General features: G+C 36.4%; 1 protein-coding gene and 1 non-coding gene across 4 annotated transcripts in view; both read right to left on the bottom strand.

Annotated features, from left to right (window-relative positions):
* Window positions 1-2,183: 2,183 nt before the first annotated feature.
* Window positions 2,184-26,356, bottom strand: part of Rc3h1 (ring finger and CCCH-type domains 1) — an 81,029-nt gene continuing 56,856 nt past the window's right edge. The window contains exons 10-20 of one of the 3 annotated variants that reach the window (XM_047520313.1): window positions 25,917-26,198; window positions 25,344-25,558; window positions 23,100-23,467; window positions 22,236-22,412; window positions 18,398-18,550; window positions 16,139-16,352; window positions 15,489-15,579; window positions 15,235-15,367; window positions 12,607-12,777; window positions 11,834-11,949; window positions 2,184-9,617 (exon numbers count right to left, since the gene is read on the bottom strand). In XM_047520313.1, the coding sequence (XP_047376269.1) occupies window positions 9,467-9,617; window positions 11,834-11,949; window positions 12,607-12,777; window positions 15,235-15,367; window positions 15,489-15,579; window positions 16,139-16,352; window positions 18,398-18,550; window positions 22,236-22,412; window positions 23,100-23,467; window positions 25,344-25,558; window positions 25,917-26,198 (2,071 nt within the window). In that variant the 3' untranslated portion in view covers window positions 2,184-9,466. The remainder of the gene's footprint in view (window positions 9,618-11,833; window positions 11,950-12,606; window positions 12,778-15,234; window positions 15,368-15,488; window positions 15,580-16,138; window positions 16,353-18,397; window positions 18,551-22,235; window positions 22,413-23,099; window positions 23,468-25,343; window positions 25,559-25,916; window positions 26,199-26,356) is intronic. The other 2 variants (XM_047520314.1, XM_047520315.1) reach the window with 2 other exon arrangements.
* On the bottom strand, window positions 15,018-15,093 carry Trnas-uga (transfer RNA serine (anticodon UGA)). The gene has a single exon. It is a non-coding gene; the product is annotated as a tRNA-Ser (tRNA).

The raw sequence follows: 26,356 nt of genomic DNA, 5'->3' as shown, positions 1-26,356 counted from the left end.
TATTTAGCTGAGAATTGAACCCAGTGCCTCCACTCTGCCGGTGAGCCACAAGTCCAGCCCTGGGACACATTCTTTGACTGTACATACATTCCCATACCCCCCTGGCATTGCCACCCCACCTCTTCATGATGTCAACTCATTTCAGAGCCCAGTTCTTCAGATGTAAAAACTTTCTCAATCACCTTGCTCCTCCCATTCCTTTCCCTTTGAGGAGTCTCCAGAGTCTGCTGTTGTCTTACACATCACTCACTTTTACTGGAATTTAAGTCCCTGCTAGGCAGAAACAGATCAGATCTCTCTGCTTCTAAAGAACTTGACAATACACACCACATTGAACCTCACTACCCAGAAGTGTGCTCTTCAACTAAAACCAGCATGGGCACCATCTGCAGCGTGGTAACCTTAGCTCCCCCACCCCGCCTTGCAGACCCACTGAGACAGTCACTGAACTTCACCAAGACCCCAGATGAACAGCATGTGCACCTGAAGTCTCAGGCATTGACACAGAATCCACTGAAGAACCGTGTCAACAGGCACACATCTCGTCCCGCTGTTCCCCTGCTTACCACCCTTCCTTGCATTTCCTTTATTCTCAGAGTAAAAACCAAACATTTTAGCATGGACTACAGGCCTCCATCATCCCGCTCTGCCTCCTCTCAAGACACTCACTCCTGCTTTAACTGCAAGGACGAAAGTTTCAGCTCAGGCTCTTTCTTCCCTCAGAGTTCACACCTCCTATCTTCTCACAGGAGCCTCGCCTCCAACATCCCCTCTGCCTTTCCCCCCATTCGTCGTCTTACCTTCAAGGCAACTTCAAGCTGACCAGAAAGCCAGAGTTGTCTTCCTCGTGTAGGCTCAGGGCTCCTTACTTTGCTGATGATGACATGGTTAAGTAACTTGGTGATTTGTCACCAATCAACTATTTTAAAACTGTGTACTTGTCAAATTCCACAAGGGAAAGTACCTTGAGTGTAGAGGCAGTATTTTCTCTGTCCTCTATATTGTTATGCACATGGAGAATAATCAATAAATTAGGGACTACTGAAGAGAGTATTCAGGGAGTAGTTGATAAGTTCACTTCCACATGCTAGTTGTTCCAAAAAAGGGTGGTAGTCATATGAGCAAACTTGATGGAAAGCAAAGGTTTTATCAGTGCAGATTGCTGGGTACTGGGATTGAAACACTAGTACACACAAGAAGCAAGTCCATACTAGCCTGTGTGTTAGCCTAAGAGGGCAGAAAGTGCATTACTGCTTGTGAGCAAGGTAGGCCTAGTGCAAAAATACAGCAGGCCTGGTTTTGCAATTCCCACTCTAGATTTTTTATAAAAATCCAGGGATGCTGCAGCAGATCTCATATCCTCTAAACTTTCTTTACTCTGGCCCCTTCCCTCAAGGTCAGATATGATACCTCTGGATACCTAATTGCTGAGGGTAGGGTATATAACCTTCACTGGTGATGTCTAGTATCTTTTTAAAATATTTTAAAGGAAACTCCAGCCATTGTCAGTTCATTGGAGATTGCTTGCCTACCATGCATGAGGCTCTGGATTCAATTCCCAGCAGCAGCACCAATATCAAAAAAAAAAAAAAAAAAAACACAAAAAACTATGTTTGTATATTTGTTAGAATTAGGTGCAAAGTTCACATATTGTATTTTTAAGTTTAAAGTTATAATCATCCCTTCTCCTCCCATTTCTTTATGCCATTGAGTTGTTGGCTGATGTATGACTGATGTATGTCCCTAAGGGACGATAAACCTACATTTATCCTCTGCCAGGAATGACTAGTGGGCAGGGAATTCAAAATGACTAGGAAGTCGTTAAGAATGAAAAGACATACTTTGCCTCAGGAAGGAACCCAAAACAAAACCACTTTGCTTTAGGACAAAAATGGTCCTGATATGAGAAGGCATAAAAACCAAGGTGCTGGATGTCAGCTACAGCCTCACTGAACACTGGCCATGTCTCAGAACCACTGTGCAACAAAGGAATCAGGACTGCAGCATAAAGATGGACCCATTCTCGTGAACTCACACATGTGGATGTAGGGGTGTGTGTGGGTGCTGTGCATATTAGCCATTTCTTTACTTTTCATCTTAAAAAACGTCCCAAAAAGGTGTAAGAGTCTAATCCCAAAAGTTGAATAAGATGACACAGACTCATTTACGAAACAGACTACACATTCCTCATTAATTTATCATTTAATATAAATGCTGACAGAAAGCAGATAAAGACCTTGTAGACACTTTCATATATTTACAATCCAAATGGTGAATCACCTCCTTCTACTTGTTAAAGTAAATCCTTTTATCTGCAACTCATGGGAGCCTTAAATACTAATTAGGAGCAACAAGAGGCTGAGTCAGTTTCCAAGGTAATAAAGGAAGGAAATAGCATTTTAACAAAATGTGGCATCTTGATATAAACAACATGCACATAAATAATAGAAAATAGAAAAAGATGGCCCTAATCCTCTCAAAAACCTGCAACAAGTGGAACATGTACTTATTCAGAGTCTACTGCTCTAAACATAGTCCTATTATTTCTTTTTTTTTCCACCTTATTTGTTTTGAAGGCTGCTTAAAAATTAGAAATACTAACCAGATTTAAAGAGAGGAAATGGTCCATTTCAAACAAGGGTTTTCTTTTCCTATTCCAAAAGAACTTTCAGATAAGTCATATAAAGTCTTCAAACAAGATTTCACAGTTTGCCAGACGCTATGGAATTATTCACAGCTTGTGAAATTCCAACCCACTATCTTCACTTCTTTTAAAATTGGAAACATTTGGAAAAAAGTAAAATTTCACAAAATTCAGCAATTAAAAATTGGCTGTCACTTTAAGTTTAAACATTAAATTAAAAAATTTTTTTTAAATTTCTCAACGAGTGGGTAGGGACAGGCAAACCCCCCTCCCCCCCCCCAAAAAAAAAACCTAAACAAAACAAAACAAAAAACAAGGAACCGAAGCAATGGGATTCAAACAACCCACACCAACCAACCAACCAAACAAACCAACCAACCAACCCAGGAATGCAAGAAAACCTTTAAAAAATGACATTTTATCTAGCACTGATTTATAATAAGAGAAAGAATTCTCACTATTCAAAATTCTAAGTGATTTATAAAGTCACTTATAACCTGACTCAAATCTCAAGGGCTCCTTTATTAGCCTAGATTATTTTTGTCTTGTTAAGTATACCTCTGCAGGGCACAATCACATACAATCAATACGATTGGTAAATTACACAAGCTCTATCCCAAGCAAATATGCATCAATGTTAAAAAGTTATTATTTTTTTTTTTAAAAAACAAAACAAAATAAAATCCACCCAAAAAGGTGATAATGACTGCAGAATGTCTCTGGGAGACTGGTATGAGCCTAAAGACCAATTGACCATAGTCAGAAAAAGGGTAGCAGGGAGTAACAAGAAGAGACCACACACATCAAGAGGAATCTCACAACTGGAAAATGTTTAAGTGGGTGAAAGGTTTTGTTCATTACCTTAATTTACTTTTTCCATTGCTTATGTTTCAAAGTCATAGATTCATCATAAAGCTAATAAAGTCCATGACCAATGAATAAAATGAAAGAAAAAAATCTTCAAGTTCCTTTCAATCCCATAATGCGGGAAAAGACAAAGGGGAAAAGACACTAGGCAACAATACATCTGAAAAAAATAGGAGAGTGTCTCAGCTGAAGAGAGAAAGGTGAATATTAGAGGCAAAAAAGCTTAAAATGCCTTTAAATCAAAGGAATATTTTATGGGGTAGTTCAGATATTATTGTGAGAAAGGCAGCCAATCAATGAAGAGAGATAAAACTAAAAATTTTAATTAAAAAAAAATCAGGCAAAAAAGAAAAAAAAAAAATATACCAACCCACCATTTGTTCCCACCCTTTTCGGCCCCTCTCACAGGCTCGCTGGGGTGGGCCCCACCTGACGGTTTCCAGTTATAAGACAACTCTGAGTGTATAACCTAAAACGGATGCCAAAGACTTGTGAGCTCTGTCTGCTTAGAGTTAAAAAAAAAACAAAAAAAAAAAAACAAGAACTAACACAAAACCAAAGAAAAGCCAACCAGAGACAGTGGAATCTCAATATAAGAAAACAAGTCACGTTATCTAGTATATAATAAAGATACATTAGGATAACAAACTCCACAGGATTTTATTTCTCTAAACACACATTTGGACACAATATTGTCTACAGGTTTAAGTTCTCTACCTTGGGATGTTGTGCCTTATTTTCTTGTGATAATAAAGGTTACTCTAGGGATGTTTTGCTCAGGACAAAGTTTAGGGGAATTCAGTGTTTGGCTGAAAACTCAGAGGCTCTGAAAACAAGGGTTCCAGTGGTGAGGTAACCCAGCGACCTCAACAGGGCTGCAAAGGGTTCTGGACCCCCTCTGCTCAGTGCAGTATTGAAAATCCACCGACTGGGAACATACCAATTAATAAAAGGTGTCACTCCTGGTGTTGGCAGTTTCTTATTATTAACATTACAGCCAGTATTACTTATCAATTAGAATCTATTGTGAAAAGACTTTCAGCAATCACAAAAACAAAGTCTTAAAATTCCAAATCTTAAGTTATCTACTATAATAGTACCTTTTGACAAAAACAGCTTTCTTTTTTGAAGTGGCTCAGAAAAGCGGAATTGAGAATTTAAACAAAATATTAACTGCAATTCATCTACAACTCCCAATATCATTTCAGCAGAAAAATTTCATAAAGCTGAGCTGAAGCAACAAATAAATAAAAAATCAAAGCTGTCCAAGGTAGAAATGTAGAAGTGGATCAATAAGACAGCATGCAGGGGACAATGACACCAGTAGTAGACAGCTTGTCTGTTCAGTCCCCAAGGCTGAATACAATCTGTTTTTAGTTTAGCAGCTCTGATTTTTACTTTCAGGGGAAGAGATCACCTTTGCAACACTGTAACCATGCGTCATTAATTAAAATTTTAATAAACTAGGATTATTTTAAGGTAAAGGTTGAAGTAAACACTGCAGTTAATTATCTGACAAGTTATCCATTTCTCCTAAAAGTAAGTGGGCCATTTCTCCTAATGAAATATCATTATAGGTAGTTTTTACAGAGAGATTTTATTATGAAGCCTTTACTCAGTTCTTTAAAATGAACAAAAAGAAAGTGGAAAAAAGACAGCAAGACCTGTGTGTGTGTGTGTGTGTGTGTGTGTGTGTGTGTATAAAAGCAAATGAATTCTCTTTAATGAGAAGATTCTTATTTTTCTCTGAATCTGACTACAATGAATTATTTCTCACCAGCCAGATACTCAAGATTACCCAGTCCCATGACCTGACCATCCTGAGAGTGTATCATCCTTCAGGCACAAGTGAAAAAACAAAACCATGGGAGATGCTATAAAAGAGTCTCAAAGAAGGCAGGGTGGTTGATTACACACAAATATTGTAAAAGATGACATTCACAGGTTTAGAAAAACTGATGAATTTCCATTAATTTTACATTTTATAAGGCCAGCTAACTTTAACAGTTAACTTTAGATAAATCTACACAGTACAGGCAACTCACAAATACTAAAAGGTTACACAATCAAATGGCTACTATATCTCCCAAAACCAAAACAGTAAAGCACAAGTCTTTGGCTCTCCCTTAAAGAAAACAGCAGGTTACCATTCTTAACCAGACCTCTGTTTGCCTACCAGTAGGGCAAATACCACATTTGTGCATCACTGAGTAATAACACCATTAGAAAAGGCAACTTCACAGAAGTTATTGGCTAAGCGAATTCATTTGAATGCTCTGTTTTGAGGCAGCAAACTGTCACTGTTACAGATTGGGAAGGGCAGTGGGTAAGTCAAGGGGAAACTGCAGAATGGAAAAGGGTCAGGGGGAAAAAAAAGAGACATTCATGGGAAAACTTAGGAATTAAATTTTGAGCTCCAACAATGAAGACCCATGCAAAGTCTGATGGAGTTACATACTCAAAAGTAGCAAATAAGAATCATAACAATTTTTTATCTTTCAGGCAAACAAATACATGGGAAAGAATAGGAAAAGGGAAGGGAAATAAGATGGGAGAAGGGAATCACCCACATTAATGCTGTTCTATACATTCTGAGTAGTTGACATTAAGAATAGTGTCATTATCGTTTGAGTAATATTACTACTAGGAACCTATGCTATAACTAACTTCCTCTCAATTAGAAAATAAAGAATGGATCTTTGGTCACTTTAGGCTCTGTACATTATCTAAAAAAGGGCATCTATTAGACTTATCTTTTGACAATATCTATAGATTAGGCAAAAGAACTACATGTAAGACAGGAAACTGAGCCTGGACGTCTTATTCTCAAGTCTTCTACACTTCTCCAGAAACTCCTTGAAAAAATAATCCAAAACACTTTTATATTTCTCATAATAACAAAATCTAACTTTGTTATTTAAACAAGAGTGAACACATGCTCATTACTCCTATCTTAACCCTTTCAGAACTGTTGATGGAGTTCATTGGAGATTTCCAAGTCTTGCTTTTGAAAAGCACAAAATTATCTCCAGAAGAAACTAATGTGTAAAAGAAAGCACAAAAACTGTATTTCCTACCTGATTGGTTTCACTTCTTAATGTCTCTAAAGGCACAAATACATTTAAAAAGTCAGGAAAAAAAAAAAATCAATGCTTTCCAGATTTTGATAAAAAAGCAGTTGAAGAATCAAGTAGTTATTCGTATGCCCTAATAGGCCATTTACCTTTACGGGCTCCTCATAACACAAAGTATATCCAAGAGAAAAACAACAAAAACAAAACAAAGTTCTGGGGTTTTAATAAATTCCTAAACCCACTGGAGGACACTAGGAAAGCTGTAACAATTTCCATCAGGTAATGCAGAATGACCAATTTAAAACAGCTGAACTACTAGACAAAAGGACAGTTTACCATTCTGCTTTTCTATCCAATCAGACTGCCTCTAGGGACAGGGAGGGCTACAGCGAGAATTCATGCAGAAAAGATTTTTTTAGCCCCCAAATGAAAATACATAAAAAAGTATTAGTGTATATGAAGAAACAAGATGAAAGAATTTGAGTTATCAGGGGTCTCAATAAATACCCCAAATGGAACTTTACTTTTATTCTGAACTTCAACAAAACCATTACCCATAAATTCTTTTCTAATACCAGAAATCATTCCAACTTCCAAAGTAAACCAACTGCTTCTAAAACTTAGGAATTATCTGACATGTCCAAAGGAGAAATAAGATATGTCCAAATTTGCCTACAGAAGGTTGGAGGCCAACAATGTTGCCTTTTATATAGAGAAATGAAAACTCTTGAGACTCTGTCAGACATAACAAAAGTTTCTTTCCTTCTCCCAACAAACAATAAGTACTTAAAGTGTAAATATAACAGGGTTTTTATTTTTTAAAAGGCCAAAATAAGCAAATATATGCATTTTTTTAAAATGGAAAATGTATGTATCAACTGAAAAAATGCCTCACCTTCGTTCAGTGCTTCTACCTCCCAATCAGTCATTTTATCGCAACAGCTGCGCTCATGCGAAGAAATCCTTAAAACATACCCAATATATATACAGATATAGCTATGTATATATGTATATATATAATATATATATAAATTTTTATTTAAATAAAAAAGAAAGCTCGAATCCCAAGCCAAATGTGTATATCAAATCCTTGACCAGCCAGGTCTGTAGGGCATAATCAAATTCAATGTGAAATAGTATATAAACACGGTGCCTTGACTGGGCAAATTAAATAATCGCTACTCAAAAGAGTGTTCGGTTTGGACTCTCCTACTGGTAGGCAATGGCAGGACTGTATTACCCTTCCCACCCACCCCCATTTGTTTCAGTTAACAATATAATGGAAACAGAGCTTAGACTGAGGCTGTTATGACCTCAGCAGGAGTTAAGGGTTAAGAATATAAGAAACAAGAAAAATATAAACTTTTGCTTTTACCCAACCAAAGCAATGCAGTAACTTATTACATAACCAGTGCTTTCTGATTTAGTAGTATAATCCAAAAAGGGAAACTGAAAATATCAGGAAAACAGAGGGACAGAGAAAGCGAAATAATCCCCACAAAACATGCTTTATAGGGGTTAAGTACAGACTCAGGGTATCAGAATATGTGCAGCAGAACTAAAGAAATTTTTAAAAAATTTCTTCCTCTTTTCAAAATTTTCTTGAACAAAGTTTTTCAAGGCTGGAATACCTAATAAATGAAAATTAACTTCAAAATATTTACTACTTATTTATGGTAATACTTTGGGACAGCAAAAAGTAATCAATTCATAAACCATCCTTAAGATTCAGGCAGTTTTATATTTGCCAAATCTTTCTGAAAGCCAGGGGCTCCAGTATACAGGGGTTTTGTTTTATGCTTTTTTAAATTTTGAGAGTGAGAGAAAAAATGTATCCATATTTCATTCATTGAAATAATGTGTCCGTGTTCATTTTAAGTTCCAATCAAGTGTTAGTTTTAAAACGTGAATGATTGTCCTAGTTTGTGAGCATTCTATGATTTTAGTGAAGTTTAATTTGTTAAAAAACAAAACAAAACAAAACAAAAAAACTCCAAATTTCCAACCAAGAGCTCAGCCCAGCCAATACACCAATTGGGTATTTTTAGTGCTAACAAATTACATCTTGCTCTTAATCTTCATTAAAATCTAATTAAACAAGACAAACAGTGATTTGCCTTTCTGATTATATTAAGAGAATGCAAAGTATCCTAAACAGGGAACTAAAACATTAGTTGTTAATTCTCTTTCTGAAAAGCTAAAAATAAAACCCTTCTAAGAGGTAACAACAAAAGTTTCAATGCCATAACAAAAACATATCTACCCATGAACCTAGTGATACAAAAAGGAAAAAAAATTCTAAACAGGTCTGAGAAAATGTAGTTTGCTGCACATTTTCTAATAACTCAGTCTATTACTGTCTCTGTTTGTCAAGCACCACAAAATTCTAAGAAATGCCAGTGCTTTTTGTCTGTTTTAGTTTAAGGAGCAGTGAGAGTTAGAAAGGACTGGGGCTAAGGAATTATACACTGGGTATGTAATAATACCAAAATACAAGAAAAACCTACTTCATTAAGATCATACAATTAATCAAACAGAGTGTATATATAATATCATCATCTTTTTTTTTTTTTTAAAGCCCTGGATCCAAGGCGTCCAAAGTTATTAAAATAAAGTTCATTCACAGAACAAAAACAAATTTAATCTGAATTGCTTGCAGATACTGCTAATTTTCTTTTTCTTTAAATTAAAAAAAAAGCATTAATGTGAACTATGTGCAGGGTTTGTTTTTAGTAGTGGTGTTTGTGCACATTGCCTCTGGTGCTTTTCCTGGATTTCTCTGACCACTCTTAGAGAACATGTTTAGAAGTCATCTATTCTTCTACCCCTATGCCCCACAAATTGATTAGGGGCAGAAGAGAATATTAGGATTCCTCATGTTTTAGGGAGCAGAACTGGGAGTAACTCCTGATTTCTGGGAGTCATTGTTATCCCCTCCTCCCTCTGGGTCCTCTGATAGGGTCAGAGAGCTGGTCTTGTTTGATAGGAGGCTGATATTCTCTTGAGTCAAGGCTGATCCATTCGGTATGTCACTGTTAATATTAAAGAACAACAACAAAAAAGGAGTTACAATTTTAAAAAGGAGAGAAAAAAATCAATTATTCAGTAGAATAAAATCAAAGGTCCTATCATTGAACACCATAGAAAAATATATGAATGGTTTCCAAATTTTAATTTACAGAGTCTCATTCATGTTTTAATATAGAGTTGGCAAAATAAAAGTAGGCAAGCTTCCTGTTTCCGTAAATCATTTTTATTGGAACACAGCCTGGCCATTTATTTATCTATTGTCTGCTACTGTTAAGAGTAGAGTTAAGAGTTGCAACAAAGACTATAAAGCCCATACCTTAAAATAATAACCAAATGGTCTTTAAGAAAAAATGCTGACTTCTGATTTAGCAGGTTTATTAGTATAGGGGATTATTATTTTTTGCAGTGCTGGGGATCAAGACCAAAGCAAGCACTCTAACACTGGAGTACACCCCTATCCTTAGAAAATAGTTTTGAATCTATTAAAAATCTATGGGTTTAAAATAGCCAAAAGCTAAGAATAAAAGTAACAGGGTATTAGAAATTCCTGCTATGTCATCAGAAGGTCAACTCAGGCCTATGCATTCAAAAAACCTCAAAATAGCCTAAGAAAATAAAGGTGTGCAATTAATTTCAGTATTATTTATTGAAAGATTATTCAGGATAGTTGATACATATATTCTTCCATAGCTGTAACAGGATACCAAATAGGGACAGATCAATCAAAACTCAGAGGGCAGGGGGCTGGGGAGATAACTCAGTCGGTAGAGTGCTTGCCTTGTAAGCACAAGGCCCTGGGTTTGATCCCCAGCACCCAAAAAAAAAAAAAAAAAAAAAATCAGAGGGCAGGATTGTAGGTAGGTGGATTTGCAAAAACAACAGGCTAAATGCTCCCAACACTTTAAAGACAGTAAAAATGTTAACATTATTTATCTCTAGGTGTTGGAATTACAGGTGATATATATTAGAAAAAATTTTGTTTTGCTATACTCGGGATTGAACCCAGACCTCACATATGCTAAGCTACATATAAGTGTAATGTAGAAAGTGCTAAGCTACATTCTTCTTTAAATTTTTAGACAGGACCTTGATATGTTGCCCAGGTTGGCCTCAAACTTGCATCCTTCTGCCTTAGTCTCCTGAGTTGCTGGGATTACAGGAGTGTGCCACCATACCCCATTACACAAAATTTTAAAATTTATCTTTGGGGGAGGGGAATAAGAAGGATGGTAGAAATTAATCCCATATAACTTCCCTATCCTCGTATCTGAATACAGTACCAGGGTAACTGCATCACGTACAACCACAAGAATAGGATACTAATTAGAATAAACTATACTCCATGTACATATCATATGCCAAGATACACTCTACTGCCATGTATATCCTAAAAAGAACAAATTTTAAAAATAAGTAAAACTGATCATTATCGAAAACTTTCAATTTCCTACAACTTATTTTTTTTGTAACATATTTAATTTAAGGGGTGATGCTGAGGGTGTATGTAGCTCAGGATTAAAGTGTTAATTCCCAGTACCAAAAATTCAGAATATATTACTTTTATCATTTAAAAGCATAAGGCTATATTTAATATAAATTATAACAAAGAGAAGAAACAACACAGTAAGAAACTTTGTTAGGAATTAACAGATAATTCAATCCTGGGTCTAAGTTCTAGAATTCCTAGATTAATATAAAAATATTCTGCTCTCAATGTACATAGAATAACATTATTTTAAAAATCCAAACATTAGCTGAGCATGGTAGCACATGCCTGTAATCCCAGAGGTTTAGGAGGCTGAGGCAGGAGGATCACAAGTTCAAAGTCGGCCTCAGCAACTCAGAGAGGCCTTAAACCACTCAATGAGACCCAGTCTCTAAATAAAATACAAAACAGAGCTGGGGACATGGCTCAGTGATTAACTACTTCTGGGTTCAATCCCTGGTACCAACCCCCCCCCTCCGCCCCAAACAAAAAACATTCATAATAGTTATTCTGGTATGAACAGATAACACAATTTTTTTCTCTCTCTTTTTTCTTTTGGCCATACTGAGGATTGAACCCAGAGGTGCACTACCACTGAGCTATATCCTCAGCCTTAATGATTTTTTTTATTTTGAGTCAGGGTCTTGGTAAATTCCTCTTGCTTCAGCTTCCCAAATAGCTGGGATTACAGGTGGCATTATTTTTCTTTTGTATATAGTTTAATAAGATTACCTGAATGTCAAGGTAAGGTCCCCAGCTGGAACCTTGTTCTGTGGTTCTGGTTGTCCATTTTCTGCTTGCTTGCTTGTATTCAATTTGCTTTTCATGTCCAGAGAACACTGGTTCTCCTTTGAAAGAGAAGGAGATACAAGTCCGTTATCTTGTATTTAATGGGGCTAATGGGATAGACTAACTACAGATAATACAAACTAACTGATGATCCAGAAATTACGTTTAGTTTTATAAAAGGAACAAGGAAACAGGCAGACTAGAAGAGATACATACACAAAAGTGTAATGGAGTACAACCCACCTTCTTGCTATCTATGGTTGGCAATAAGAAGAGAATGCCTCAAACTAACATAAGTTAACAGAAAAAATGTGAGAACTGCATCTCACTCATAAAAATAGGTCATCAATAACTTAAAGGCTATCAAAACTAAAATGTTACTTGGTAAATACATCTCTATATAACAATACAAAATAGTAAACATCATCTCATCTGCTTCCCTAGTGATATTTTAAAGAGAAATTTAAGAATTCCCAATTAATCACCATGTTTTCCCTGAATAATCCTATGACAAATAACACACCCAAACCAAATGGGAATAAAGAGAGGAAGGATCCAATGAGGCAGCAGCTCATCTTCATGACAATTGTTCTAAACACTAATCATTCATTAGAATGCCTTAGAGAGTTCCAGATGACGCAAGAACTTGAGTCATGTGACACAACCACATAGGTTTCACTTCACTTTCCCTCTCCTTTCTCATCGTTAACACTCACCATACTTAGTTCCCGGGTTCTCTTCCCAATTTCCCTTTCCACTTGATGCAGTTCCAAACTCAACTGCTCACTTGAGATCATTCCAGGCCACTTTGGAGGAGGTGGCGGCGGCTGTGGCTGGCCTGCAAGGGTGTTTGCCTCCCTCTGCAACACCAGCCTGTTACTAACAGCCTAATGCATAAAGCCAAGAACATACAAATCTCAACACACTTTACACCATGCACATAATTAATGGATCCAATTTCAGACCACAGCTACTTAAACTTACCACCCAGGTATTTGCAATTAAAATACTGGAACTACAAGGCACAATCTCTTCCTTAAAGTACTAGGTAAATTAAAAAGGGGGGGGTATTTAAATTTGATAAATAGTAATTTTGTCTTAGGTATTAACTACTTTTTTGCAGTACTAGGGATTGAATCCAGGGGTACTCTACCACTAAGCTATATATCCCCAGCTCTTTTTGTTTTTTACTTTGAGAGGGGGTCTTGCTAAATTGCAGAGGCTGGTCTTGAACTTGGGATCCTTCTGTCTCAGCCTCCTGAGTCACTGGGATTACAGACATGTGTCACCACACCTGGCTATAAATTATTTTCTTATTTAAAAGAGAGGTCAACTAAAAATGTGTATCTCCCCCTACCCTTCATGATTTTTTTTTTTAAACAGCACTGGGGATTGAACTCACGGGCTCACTCATGCTAGGCCAACACACTATTAGCTACCCCACAACCCATTTTAAAATACTGAGACAAGGTCTCGCTAAATTTTCTAGGCTGGCCTCTAACTTGCAGTCCTCTTCCCAAGTAGTTGGGACTACAGGTTGCAGCACCAAGCCCGGTTGTTAATTTTCTCTAAAATAAATCCTACAATTTCAATAAAACCTCAAGAATGGCAGCCAGGCACAATGGTGCATGTATACAATCCCAGTGACTCAAGAGGCTTAGGCAAGAGGATTGTAAGTTTGAGGTCAGTCTTGCCAGCTTAGTGAGACTATGTCCCCCCCAAAAATAAAAAGGGGTGTGGATTAGCATAGTGGTTGAGTGCCCCAAGTTTAATCCCCAGTACTGCAAAACAAAACAAAACAAAACAAAGGAAAACCCTCAATAGCAATGTCTTTTAACTATGAAAAAGTATCCAGCAAGCTTCCAAACAATATGAATATTCTTCTTTTCTCTTTTTTTTAGTGCTGGGCATAGAACCTAGGGTCTTATGTGTGTTCAGCAGGAATTCTATTGCGAGCTATATCCCAGGACCCTAATAATTTTGGGCGGGGGGAGGCGGAGGGTACCAGGGATTGAACTCAGGGGCACCCAACCACTGAGACACTTTCCCAGTCCTGTTTTGTATTTTATTTAGAGACAGGATCTCAGTGAGTTGCTAAGTGCCTGCCTGTTGCTGAGAGGCTGGCTTTGAACTCTTGATCATCCTGCCTCAGCCTCCCGAGCTGCTGGGATTACAGGCAAGCACCTCCGTGCCCAGCTCCAAATATTCTTTTGAGATAGAAAATGGCTCTAGAAATTTCAACGAGACAAAAAGCCATGAGTTTGAGGATAAGGAGTACTGTACCCTATAGAAATGAAGATCTGAATCTTAAATTTTAAGTTAATGAACTAAAGAGCAATATAAGTAAACACAGCATTTTGGTTTTTGTTTGTTTTGTGGTGCTGGGGTCAAACTCAGGGCCTCCCAAATGCTAGGCAAGCACTATGAACTGAACTAAACCTCCATCCCAGACTTCCATTTTTATGACAGAAGAATTTCATCTCTTCAATCAGAAGACGGAGGCGATTCCACCTGCCTAACATATCAATGATATTGTAAGGGTCAAGGGGCAAATAAGATATGTGACAGTGGGTTGGGAATGTAGCTCAGTGGTAATATAGTTGCTTGTGTGAGTATGTGAGGCCCTGGGTTGGGTTCTCAGCACCGGGAGGAAAAAAAAGATGCGACCATAATTTATAATAAACTGTAAATAACTATGTAAATGAAACATTATTCTCATTATACAGGAATTATGTTTTGTTTTGTTTTTTTTAAGTCAAAGGTCTAAGCTTCTACTTTTTGTTTCTTTTTTTTTTGTGTGTGGTGCTGGGGATTTGAACCCAGGGCCTTGTGCTTATGAGGCAAGCACTCTACCTATTGAGCTATATCCCCAGCCCTAAGCTTCTACTTTTTAAAGATTTGTAAAAGCCAAGGATTAAAGTAAGTAAGAGAAATTTTAAAAATCTCTAAAGCTAAAAGCAGTCGTTTATAAATAACATTTACCTTAAACTTGTGCCACCAAAGAATAAAAGCTCCTGCTGGGAAATTTAGATATCCTGTTTTCTCTCTGTAGGTAGCAATAAATATTTCCTGCTATCCCAGAATCAAACCCAGTAGTGAAAAAAAAATTTTTTTTTGGGGGGGGGGGGGGCTGCGCTGGGGATTGAACCCAGGCCTTATGCTTTCAAGGCAAGCACTCTACCAACTGAGCTATATTCCCAGCCCAGTACTGACCATATCGATTCTTAAGGAAAAGACCTTAAAGTTTTATGTTCATAATACCTCAAAAGTTTCTCCATTTAAAATCTCTGAGAACCCTGCAAATACTGGAACAAAAAAGTATCTATACTTTCAGGGGCTAATACCTCTAATCCACGTAGCTGAGTCTGTTGGCTAATCTGATGGTTCAGTTGCTGCAGTTCTAGCCGGAGCTGTTCTCTCTCAGCAGATGGAAGGGGTTTTCCATGACTGGCTACTTCTGGCATAGATACTCGCTCCCTTTTGTGAGAAAAGCATGAAATAAATTTTAAAGTTTTATTTTATGAAAACACTACTTACTGTAAAAACAAAATAAGTTGAAAATGTAAAGATTTGTACGAGTAAAAAATATGATTCATACCTCTCACTGAAGTGTCCCTGAGAAGTTATGTTTTGATGAGGTGAATATGGAGAACCTCCCCAGCTACTGTGGGTTCCATATGGACTATAATCTGTAAGTGAATGATTTATTGTGGTATGATGTAATTCACAGATTTGATTCTTCTTCTAAGGTACCCATAATCCAAAAGGTATAGATATATTCTGTATATAGCTGTCCAGAAAGACATCTACCAAAAATGGTAATAGGGTATTGCTATTTGTTTCTTTCCCACAGAACCTTCAGTTTTCATATTTCTTCGTCTGTTTCCATTATTACTGCTTTGCTTTTTATTGCTAGATTATAACTGTGCATAATAGCTGGGTTCATTTTGACATAATTATACAAGCATAAAATTTTATTTACTGAGAATGAATATTTTAGTAAAAGCAATGAAGCTTTTTGAAGAAAAAAAAAAACCACACAGTCATATAGGCATTTAATTTTTACTTTGTATCTCTAGAATTCCCTGAAATATAATTATTTTTATTAACACAAGATGATTCTATGGAAAAATTTGAAAATTACTGACTTAGAAACTATTGAAAGTGCTGATAGTAAACAGAAGAGGAGTTACAATGGGAATCACGAATATGAAATCCTCCGAATCAGCATACCTCTGAGATTCTTACCTGAAATGTTAATAGATTTTGTGGGAGCTCCCTGAGGTGCCATAGCCTGCATTGGGCCAGCACCCTGATATAGCGTTTTGGAAGTTCGAGAGATGGCACCAAACCGAGATACTGTTGGTCGGTCTCCAAATGGGATGAGGTCATCATCACTGGTTTCTACTGCTCTTCTCTGAAGTTCCAATCGCTGGTCTCTCATTCCTTTACTCTCCACATTCTGATGGAAAAAGCAGAATGAGAAGTCTACCCCACACTTAGATCTCTAACATAATTTTTTCTAGCTCTGTAATAAGGTTAAATAAAGAGCATGATATTGGTACTGGGGGCTGAATCACGGGTGCTGTACTACTGAGCTACATCTTTAGCCCTTTTCATTTTTTGAGACCGGGTCTCTCAAAATTGCTAAAGTTGGCCTTCAGCTTGCAACCTTCCTGACTCAGCCTCTTGAGTCACTGGGATTATAGGTGTGCACCACCCCGCTTGGTTAGAGCACAAGGCCCAAGTTGGTAAGACTAAAATCTTTAGTTGCCTTCAGTTGTCATACAAAGCATTATTTTTAAACCAATGATCACTCCTCACAGTTAAACATATATTTTATATCATGACCAAATATGCACACATACACATGCACTCCCACACACAGATTTTTGTGGTACTAGAGATTGAATCCAGGGCCTTGTACACAGTGGTTAAATGCTCTACCAATGAGCAACACCACCAGCCCTTTCTTTTCATTTTTTTTAATTTTGACATAGGGTCTTATTAAGTTGCTAGGGTCTGCCTTAAACTTTCAATCCTCTAGCCTCAGTCTTCCTAGTGGCTGGGATTTACAATATGCCACAGCACCTGGCCAGAAACACGTATTTCTCCCTATAGATATGATGTATAATGTTATATATACAAATATATATTTATATGTGTGTGTGTGTGTGTATATACACACACACATATATTTATTTAGAGAGAGAGAGGGAGAGAGATTGAGTCCTAGGTAATGTGTATGCACATTAGTGTTTGAGAAACACTGAGACTTCTTTCACCTCTATGGGAGATTTTCTATTACATCTAGATTGTGTTAAGAACATTTTTATTCTTTACTGATTTAAGGAAATTAGTTTTATTTTGCTGGTACATATGGTACTTTAATGTAATAATCCCTTCCGAAAGTAAATTACATCCAAAACAAGGGTTCCTGTTTAACTCTACCTCCTCATCTTATTCGAGTAAAAAGGCTTATTATGGCCTAAAAGAAATGTTTCCCAAATCACACCACAGAAAAACACAAACAAAGGCTTTTTTTTTTTTTTTTTTGGTGCTGGAGATTATATACAGTTTCTCACAAGTGCTAGGGAAGTGCTCCAGCAATGAGCTATTCCCTCAACCCCTAAAGGCTTGTTTTTGCTTTTTCTCCTCTATATTCATTTCTATTTTTTTGGAAGCTGTCATCTACTTGTATTTTTACTATACATATCAAGTCATTTATTTATAGTGGTGTTGAAGAAGTCATCATCTTTCTTTTTTTTTTTTTTTTTGCAGTACCAGGGGTTGAACCCAGGCACTCTACCACTGAGCTAACCCCAACTATTATAAATTTTTAAATTTTGAGACAAAGTCTTGCTATGTTGCCTAGGTTGGTTTCACACTTGGAATGCTCCTCTGCCTAAGACTCTGGAAAATTTTATTTCTTCAAAAACTATAAAGGCAATCAAGATAAAACAAATATAATAAATTTCAATATGTTAGAGTTCACTTGAAGCTAATCAGCTTTAATTCTAACTCAAATAATACTTATTCATTAGATTCAACTCTGTTGTTTAAACTATAGTGTTGTAAAAAAGTTTTATTTGGTGAAGTCCAACATCTTTTTAAAATATATTTTTAAGTGTCAATGAACCTTTATTTTTATTTATTTATATGTGGTGCTAAGGCTCGAACCCAATGCCTCACACATGCTAGGCAAGCTGAGCTACAATCCCAGCCCCAGAGGTCCAACATCTTGATTAATTCCATAAAATAAGTTAGCTTGTTTTAAATAATTGGTGTGAAATTATCACCTGCACAGAAATATAACAAATGCTCTTTTATCTAGCTAATGTTTTTACTTAAACTTGAATGAAACAAAAGAACTGTATAGTTTTAATGCAGTTCAACTGCAGAGTAAACTACAGCAAAGCTCAATTATTTGTGCCTAAACTACAACAAGTGAAAATTTACTTGGCTTCTCTTGATTTATATTAATTATGGCTTAGCCATTGCACATACCATCATTTCCACACTCCCTGCTGCCACAACATCTTTGGGTTTTGCATCTTTGGTTCCAATGTAGGAGCCGATGGTGTCACATGACCAAGGAGAGTATTGGCTATAATCATTTCCTTTGTATTTCCCAGCTACCTTCAATTCTTCATCCAAAAACTATAGATGAAGAAAAACAAACAAAACAAAAAACAGGAAATGGGTCTATGAGTAACAAGACAGAGAAAGCAAGGAATTTTTCAGAACATCAAGCTGAAGCAATATAGTGTTATTTGACTTTTAAGTGTCAAGTTTTATTGTTTATGAAAAGAATAACTTAATGATGATTTTAGCTACCACACTTTGTTATTGGGAGGTCAAAAACAAGTATCTCAGTATCTTTTATGGAATCAAGTCAGGATTTTAGAGGAGGTTTGCCCATCATTTCTTCATTACATTAGATGAAGTCAACATTTAAGCAAATATATATCAAGGCATGATTTTCCTAGACCCTCCTCAATGTTTCCTTCAATAACAGAAGAATAAAAACATTAAATACAGTTTAAAATGCTGTATACAGTGGATGATGATGTAAAGGATTCTTTTAAAATCTCTTTAACAGCCATAATTCCTATCTTGAATAAATTCTGGTCCATAGGATGATTCAAGGAGGTAAAAAGGATAATATGCATAATTTTTATCTTCTTAAAGTAAGTTCTCTTATCTAGTAAGATAATAGCTATTGTAATATTCACTTTTATGTAATGTTTTGCATTTTCCTCATTTTCAAAGTGCTTTCATGTATAATATCTCCTAAGTTCTTCAAGCTCAATAGAGGAAAATGTAGGTACAAAGCTATACCACAATAGGGCAGAACAAGAACCAGAACTTTAACAATGCTTTCACTTTATCACAAGAATATGTAGATCTACTGAAAATGTGGGGGCTGCTGTATATTTAAGAGGCTCTAAGTTTTGCCTTATACTTAAGGATCTCTTTTGAGTCATAATTATGGCTTTGTGCATTGAGCAAGTCTATGCTGCTCATCAGTACTCGCTTCAACCACAATTTGTTTCTATTGCTCACGTCTTTCCTTTTCATAGCCTTTATATTTCTCCTGTCTACGAACTTCATGTATAACAGTTTTTAAAACACACTATCTACTAAAAAGCACACTCTTTCTGTCCCAAATATAATGTACTATGCACCTATTAAAAGGAACTGGATAAATTTATATACTGACATAAACATCCAGAATAACTAGTTAAGTAAAGACAAACTGCAAGCAAAAGAATGCAAAACACAGGTATGAAACCTCAGAATGTATGATCAAATCGTTCTAGTAGAAAATAATGTTAGTGCAGGAACAGAAAGATGATGAAATATATAACAAACTGACAGTGGCTAGAGAAAATAGGATTTTGGAAAAATTATTTCTATATTATGTATTTTTAAAATGTTTGAATTTAGTACAACTATATGTAGGCTGTTTATAATCAGAATTAAGGTTCAAATATGTAGAGTTTTGTATATCCTAAGATGGTTCTGTATAAAGTTCTTTAGTAGCCAGGTATGTTATAATTTATGTGAAAAGTAAAAATAAAATAAAGTTACTATTTACTAAATGTCTGCTATGTACTATCTTTTAAAAAACATATACCACTATAAGCTGAGGTACTATGTATAAAACAACAAAACAAATGAATAAATAAGATCACAAAGCAAAAAGGCTGGCTTTGTTTTACAGACAAATAAAATGGATAAATCCCTAGCAAGAATGACCAAGAAAAAAAATATTGCCAATAGCAGAAGTGGTAAAATGAGTTATCACTACAGATCATATAGACATTAAAAAGATGCAAGACAAAACTCATTCACAATAACTATTAGCACTGTTTTGTAGAAATACAAAGAAGGTTAAGATTCAAAATTATGGTTTACTGCCCTATGGTACATTAATCAGTTTTGGGTGTTGTTTCAGTAGTGGGGATTGAACCCAGAGGCACTCTACCACAGAGCTATATACCTGGCCTGCTTTATTTTTGGAAACAGGGTCATCCCTAAGTTGCCAAGACTGGTCTTGAACTTGAGATTCTCCTGCCTTAGCCTCCTGGGTTGCTGGGATTTCAGGTATGTACCACCATGCCTAGCTACATTAATCAGTTTTTTTCCACCTCTGACTACCTGTATTTGCTTGTTTTTCTTTTCTTTACAATTGTGTTTGCTTCCTCATTACTAAGTTAAAAACAAAAATTACAAAACAAGGAATAGGTAGAACTTAATCTGAAAAAAGATTTTCTACCAAAAATCCTAGAGCAAACATCAAAGATTACAAATAAGTAAAGAATACCTGCTACTACTACTTCTATTCAGCATTATTCTGGAGTGTAAACTAGAAAAGAGACAAAAGGAATAAAAAAAAAAAAAAAAAAAACTGGTAATTATTCATGGAGGACATGACTATGTGCTCAGAAAACCCAAAAAAAAATCCATTAACAAATATTAAACTTAGTCAGGAAATTTAGCCTGAGTACTAAATAGAAGAATACACAAAATTTACCTAATGCCTCTTGTTAATAACAAAAAGAGCCAGGTGCAATGGAGCACGCCTGTAATCCCAGTGGCTTGGAGGCTGAGGCAAAAGGATCTAGAGTTCGAAACTAGCCTCAGCAACTTAATGAGGCCCTAAGAAACTCAGTGAGATCCTGTTTCTAAATAAAATACAAAACAGGGCTGGGGATGTGCCTCAGTGGTTAAGTGCCCCTGGTTCAATCCTCAGTACCAGAAAAAAAAGCATTTCACTTAACCCAATGTATCCAAGATGTTAAAAAATAAAACATTTTACTTTTTTTGGTACTAAATCTTCAGATTCAGTGTCCAGTTCATGCTTATAGTGCATCTTTTAAGTCAAGCTTATAGTGCTTGACTCCATGTTACCTCTTTTTTTTTTTTTTTTTCGGTGCTGGGGATCGAACCCAGGGCCTTGTGCTTGCAAGGCAAGCACTCTACCGACTGAGCTATCTCCCCAGCTATAGTACATCTTAATTTGAACTAATCCCCTTTTTCTGATTGAACCCAGGGCCTTATGTGGTAGGCAAGAACTCTACCACGGAGATATACCCCCGGTCCCTGGACTAGCTTCCACATATTCCAGCACAGATTCAGAGATTCAATGTATCCTAATCAAAAATGAAGTAAATATTTTTGTGAAATTATGCTGATTCCCCCAACCCTAAACCCCCCCCCCCCAGTCCTGAGAATTGAACCTGGGAATGCTTTATCACTGAATTATACCCCCAGCCCTTTTGGGATTTTTTGTTTTTACACAGGGTCTCACTAAGTTGCTGGGGCTAGCCTGGAACTTGGGATCTTCGTGCCTCAGCCTCCTAGGTCACTGGGATTACAGGCATGCACCACTGCAGTTGGGCAACATGCTGATTCTTGAAGAACAATAAAACTACATTAAAGGAATGGGGTGGTGGATGTGGTATTGGCGAAAGAACAGAAATATATCAATGGTCACCTCATTATGACAAAGTTAACTGCAGGACACTGGGGAAAGGATGCTCATTTCATTAAATGATGCAGGATAAATGAGATATCCTTACAGACTCTTGTAAATGGATCTTGACCCCAATGCAGTTTATATAAAAATCAATTCTAGATGGATTATATATCTTAGTATAAAATAAAATAATCTTTAGAAGAAAACAGCAAAATATCTTGATTACCCTAGGAATAGGCAGATAACCTTGGGAATATATAAAGATTATTTAAAACACACACACACACACACACACACACACACACACACACACACTGATAATGAAAACTTTGATAAACAAGACTAAAATTATGTGCTTACTTCCTCTTGATGGAATGTGGGAGGCAATGTTGGTGAAGGTGCAAAAGGAGGTGGAGAGATAACCTTTCTTTCCTCTAGCTGGGCCATTATTTCCTTTCTTCGGCGATGTAGCTCATCTAGACTAGGAAGGGGCTGGGGAGGAGGAGGAGGAGGAGGAAGCCGGCTATATGGAGGTTCCTGAAAATGGAAAGAGTAGTTAAAATTGACAAAGAATTTCAGAACACATCGATTCATTTAGTATATATTTTAAATTAGAAGCAGCCTGAATACATTATCATTAAGATTTGGAAATATTTACTTAAACTAAGGAAAAAGAAAATGCACTAAAACACTGAAGGTTTCCCAAAGAGTTAAATTTAGCTTTGTTTTTCTTGGCCAGAGACCATAATTTCCTAATAGAATCAGAATACCTATTTATTTATGGTACTAGGAATTCAACCCAAGGCCTTGCTCACACTAGGTAAGCACTCTACCACTGAGCTACATCTTCTGCCCTGTTTTAAATTTTATCTTGAGACAGGGTCATACTAAGTTACCTAAGCTGGCCTCAAACTTTCAATTCTCCTGCCTCAGTTCCTGAGCAGCTGGGATTACAGGCATATGTCACCAAGCACAGCCAGGAATTATTAATTATTAATAAAACCATCTAAACTTACAAACAGAATGATTAGTTGGGAGAGTTCCCACTAATACTTTTTTTAAAAGTACTAACCTACTTGAATTATGAAAAGAATTTTTAAAAGGAAAGAAATTTTCTTATACATTATAATTCATCAAATTCTATCACCATGGCAAAGAAATTAATGAATCATTGCCAGAAATAATCGAATTAAGTCTATGTAATAAGAAAAAAATATAGCATACTCTGGGATATGAAGGTCTGATTTGAGTAGGATGAGGGGTTACTGGATAGTAACCCTCCACTTGTTGATATCTTTCTCTGGACTCTGGTACATAGGATGGTACTGCAGCAGGTGGAATCTCAATGGGTATCGGGCTTTCTCGGAAAATCTCCTCTCTTGTGTAAGACTGAGCAGGGTACACTCGACGGCCATCATAGTGAGGTGGGTACATAGGTGGGTACTGTTGTGGCTGTGCACCATACTGAGAGTTCACAACACGATCTTGGAGGTAAGGTGGATAAGGATCTAAGTAGGGAGGACCAGGTTCAGGAGCAGATGGTGGAGGTCGGACAAAGCGGGACACACATGGTGGTGGAGTATAGTACATACCTGTATAATACAAAAAAGAGGAACCAAAAGCAACAATGAGCCAATCTATTTTCATACACATACACACATATATATATATACATATTTTAATACCGAAACATTGAAGCATTAGTAATTCACTCATTTCTTCAGAAGTTTTCCCTCCTGTTTACATTGTTAGGTCAGTTTTATGAGAAATGCCAAGCAAAAATTATCCTTAGGGCTGTGGAGTACAGTGCTTGCCTAGCACGTTTAAGGCCCTGGGTTTGATTCCCAGCACACACAGCATGTGTACTGATACCCACACAATTACATGTCATTAAAAAAACTAAGCTACTTATAATCTACAATAGTAGACTGGTTCTCACTGTTTGACCCTCTTTCTGGTGTTATCTTAATGCGATGCTTGCAGACAATGGGAAACAAAAGAGTTCCGTTTTACAGATATCCTTGAAATTCCACTTCTGTAGATTTGAATATGAAACTGAATTAATGAGAGGTGGCATACTGAAAGTCCATTTTGCTGGTGCACATCCAGTAACTACTACTTAGTTCTAGGTTTGAGGCAAAGTTGTAGCAGTAGTTTTTCAATTTCCCAATCACAGAAGTTCTCTACTTCTGTATCTTCATTGTAATAGCTTCACTCAGCATCTAGTTCTGGGAATCATTCTTGGGAGACCTAGCTTAAAAGCCTGCTTCTATAGTATTTCCATGGATCTTGTGAGCATTAAACTCCTGCCCTAAACCTCTTTCTGCTTAATATAGCTAGAATGACTTCTGTAATCTACAACCGGGTCCTGACTGATAACACAGTATATTTAAAGTTACACATTGGCCAATTCAACAAAAATATCTAGATTTTTCCTATAACTGATGGTCAAAAGGAAGATATGAATCAAGTTTTGTCATTTTTTTTTGTGTTAACAGTATATCAATTAAGAATTTTTCATTTGAATGTAAAGGAGACGACATTTTGGATTCAAAATTTTTAAGCCTTGAGAAAAGGAAACAAAGGACATCTTTACTGCCATTTTTCTTTTTATTTACTTGGTACTGGGGATTAAACACAGGGGTGTTTTACCTTTGGGCTACATCCCCAGTCTTTTTTGTTTTTTATTTTGAGACAGAATCTCACTAAGTTGCTTAGGGCCTCACTGAAGTGCTGAGGCTGGTCTTGAACTTGTGATCCTCCTGTCTCACACTCCCAAGCTACTGGGATTACAGGCACACACCAACATGCCTAGAGGATTAACAGTTTTCTAACTTTCATTTGACTCTAAACTCTTATCTTTCTAATCCACTCGTAAATCTTTCTTTCCAGTCCCAACACCCCTATTTGAAGCATTTTTTCATGGGTCTTTCTGATTCAAGTTCTCAATGATGTCCCTTTTGGCCTTCTACCATACGCATACATATACTAATCATACATATTAAGTAGTTTTCCATTCTTCACTATTATTGATTATATACTAGAAACTAAAAAGGCATCAATGATATAGTTTTTCATATATATATTGTAGGGTCCAGAAAAATACTGATAATTAAAAGAAAGAAAAATATACTGTATGTTTAATTTACATCCACTGTTTTTGTTTTTTTTTTAATCTTAAAACTTTGTTCAGGAGAAAGAACATATTCTGACTTACTTAATAAATTTCCATTGTCTATTTGGGTGATTTATTTCCATGAGTATATGAACGTATATGAACACATTTATTATATAACTGTGCTTAGCTGGTAAGGTAGTTTATTTAGTTGACCATAAAAATCTGTTTTTTCTCCAAAGTAAAAACACATTTATTTATTTTAAGGAGGCCACTGTGTAAATGATCACTCTTACCTGGCTAGTTCTCTTTATTCCTAAGACAAGTGAGTGATAAAAATGAAATATCATTACCCTGCTGATAAGATGCTGGTTCAAATGGTGGGGCAGCTCCTCGAGGATCCTGATAATAAAGATCTGTTTGTTGTGCTGGATATAACTGAGAACCTCGTGGTACCATCTGAAGTGGTTTGGTGACAGGCATCGGAGGCAGATCTGTTGGCCCCCTTGGAGGTACAGGATGTGGATTCACAGGTAAGGCAGAAATGCTCTTAGGGACAGATTCTAGCCTAAGGGAATAAGATTATACAATTTAAGGTTTAGGTCTCTAAGATATTTCTAATGTACATAAATTGTTAAAAAAAAAAAAGATGTTAAATGTAAAAATGATGGCCATAATTTGATGAACTGGTTTATTCTAAATCATTTCCTCTACAAAATTTGCAAATTTTATCATTTTCACACCTATGCTATTTCTTAAAAACCACTAGAATAAAGAAAAAGTTTTCTTTGAGTAAACGATCTTTCCTTCTACTTTATATTTAAAAGGAAGAAACTTAGAAAATAATGACATACAACTAAAACGTTAATTTTTCCTCCTTCTTCTACTTTATATTTAAAAGGAAGAAACTTAGGAAAATAACATACAGGTCAGGAGGGGATCCTGGAGCACTACTGCTCAGATGATCATTCTTCCCTGGTTTCAGACTAGAATCATAGCTGGGATCTGTTCCCCGTGGAATCAGCTGTGTTACTGTATTTCCTGCTGACACAATTCCATTTGGTAGAGCAGGGGGTTTTCTGCTAGGCAGATCCACTGCACCTTCTTCTGGAAGGATGGCGGCAGAAGGCAGGCCCACCTCATTCAGCTGACCCAAAGAGGCACTCAGAGGTCTTCTGGGAACCAGACGTTTGTTCATCTTACGAAATCTATATAAAAAGCAAAGGCACACACCAAAAACCAAATATCAAAGCAAATCCAAGAACGAAATGTACTTGAAACTTTTTTATTATATTGGTGACTGAAGTAGGAAAAGGTAAGTTCCAGGCCAGCCTGGGCAACTTAGAAAAATAAAAAATAAAAAGAG

Source organism: Sciurus carolinensis, chromosome 12 (assembly GCF_902686445.1).
Source record: "Sciurus carolinensis chromosome 12, mSciCar1.2, whole genome shotgun sequence".
In the NCBI taxonomy this organism is placed as follows: domain Eukaryota; kingdom Metazoa; phylum Chordata; class Mammalia; order Rodentia; family Sciuridae; genus Sciurus; species Sciurus carolinensis.
The sequence above is the reverse complement of the archived record's forward strand: the minus strand, read 5'-3'. Positions and strand labels throughout refer to the sequence as shown.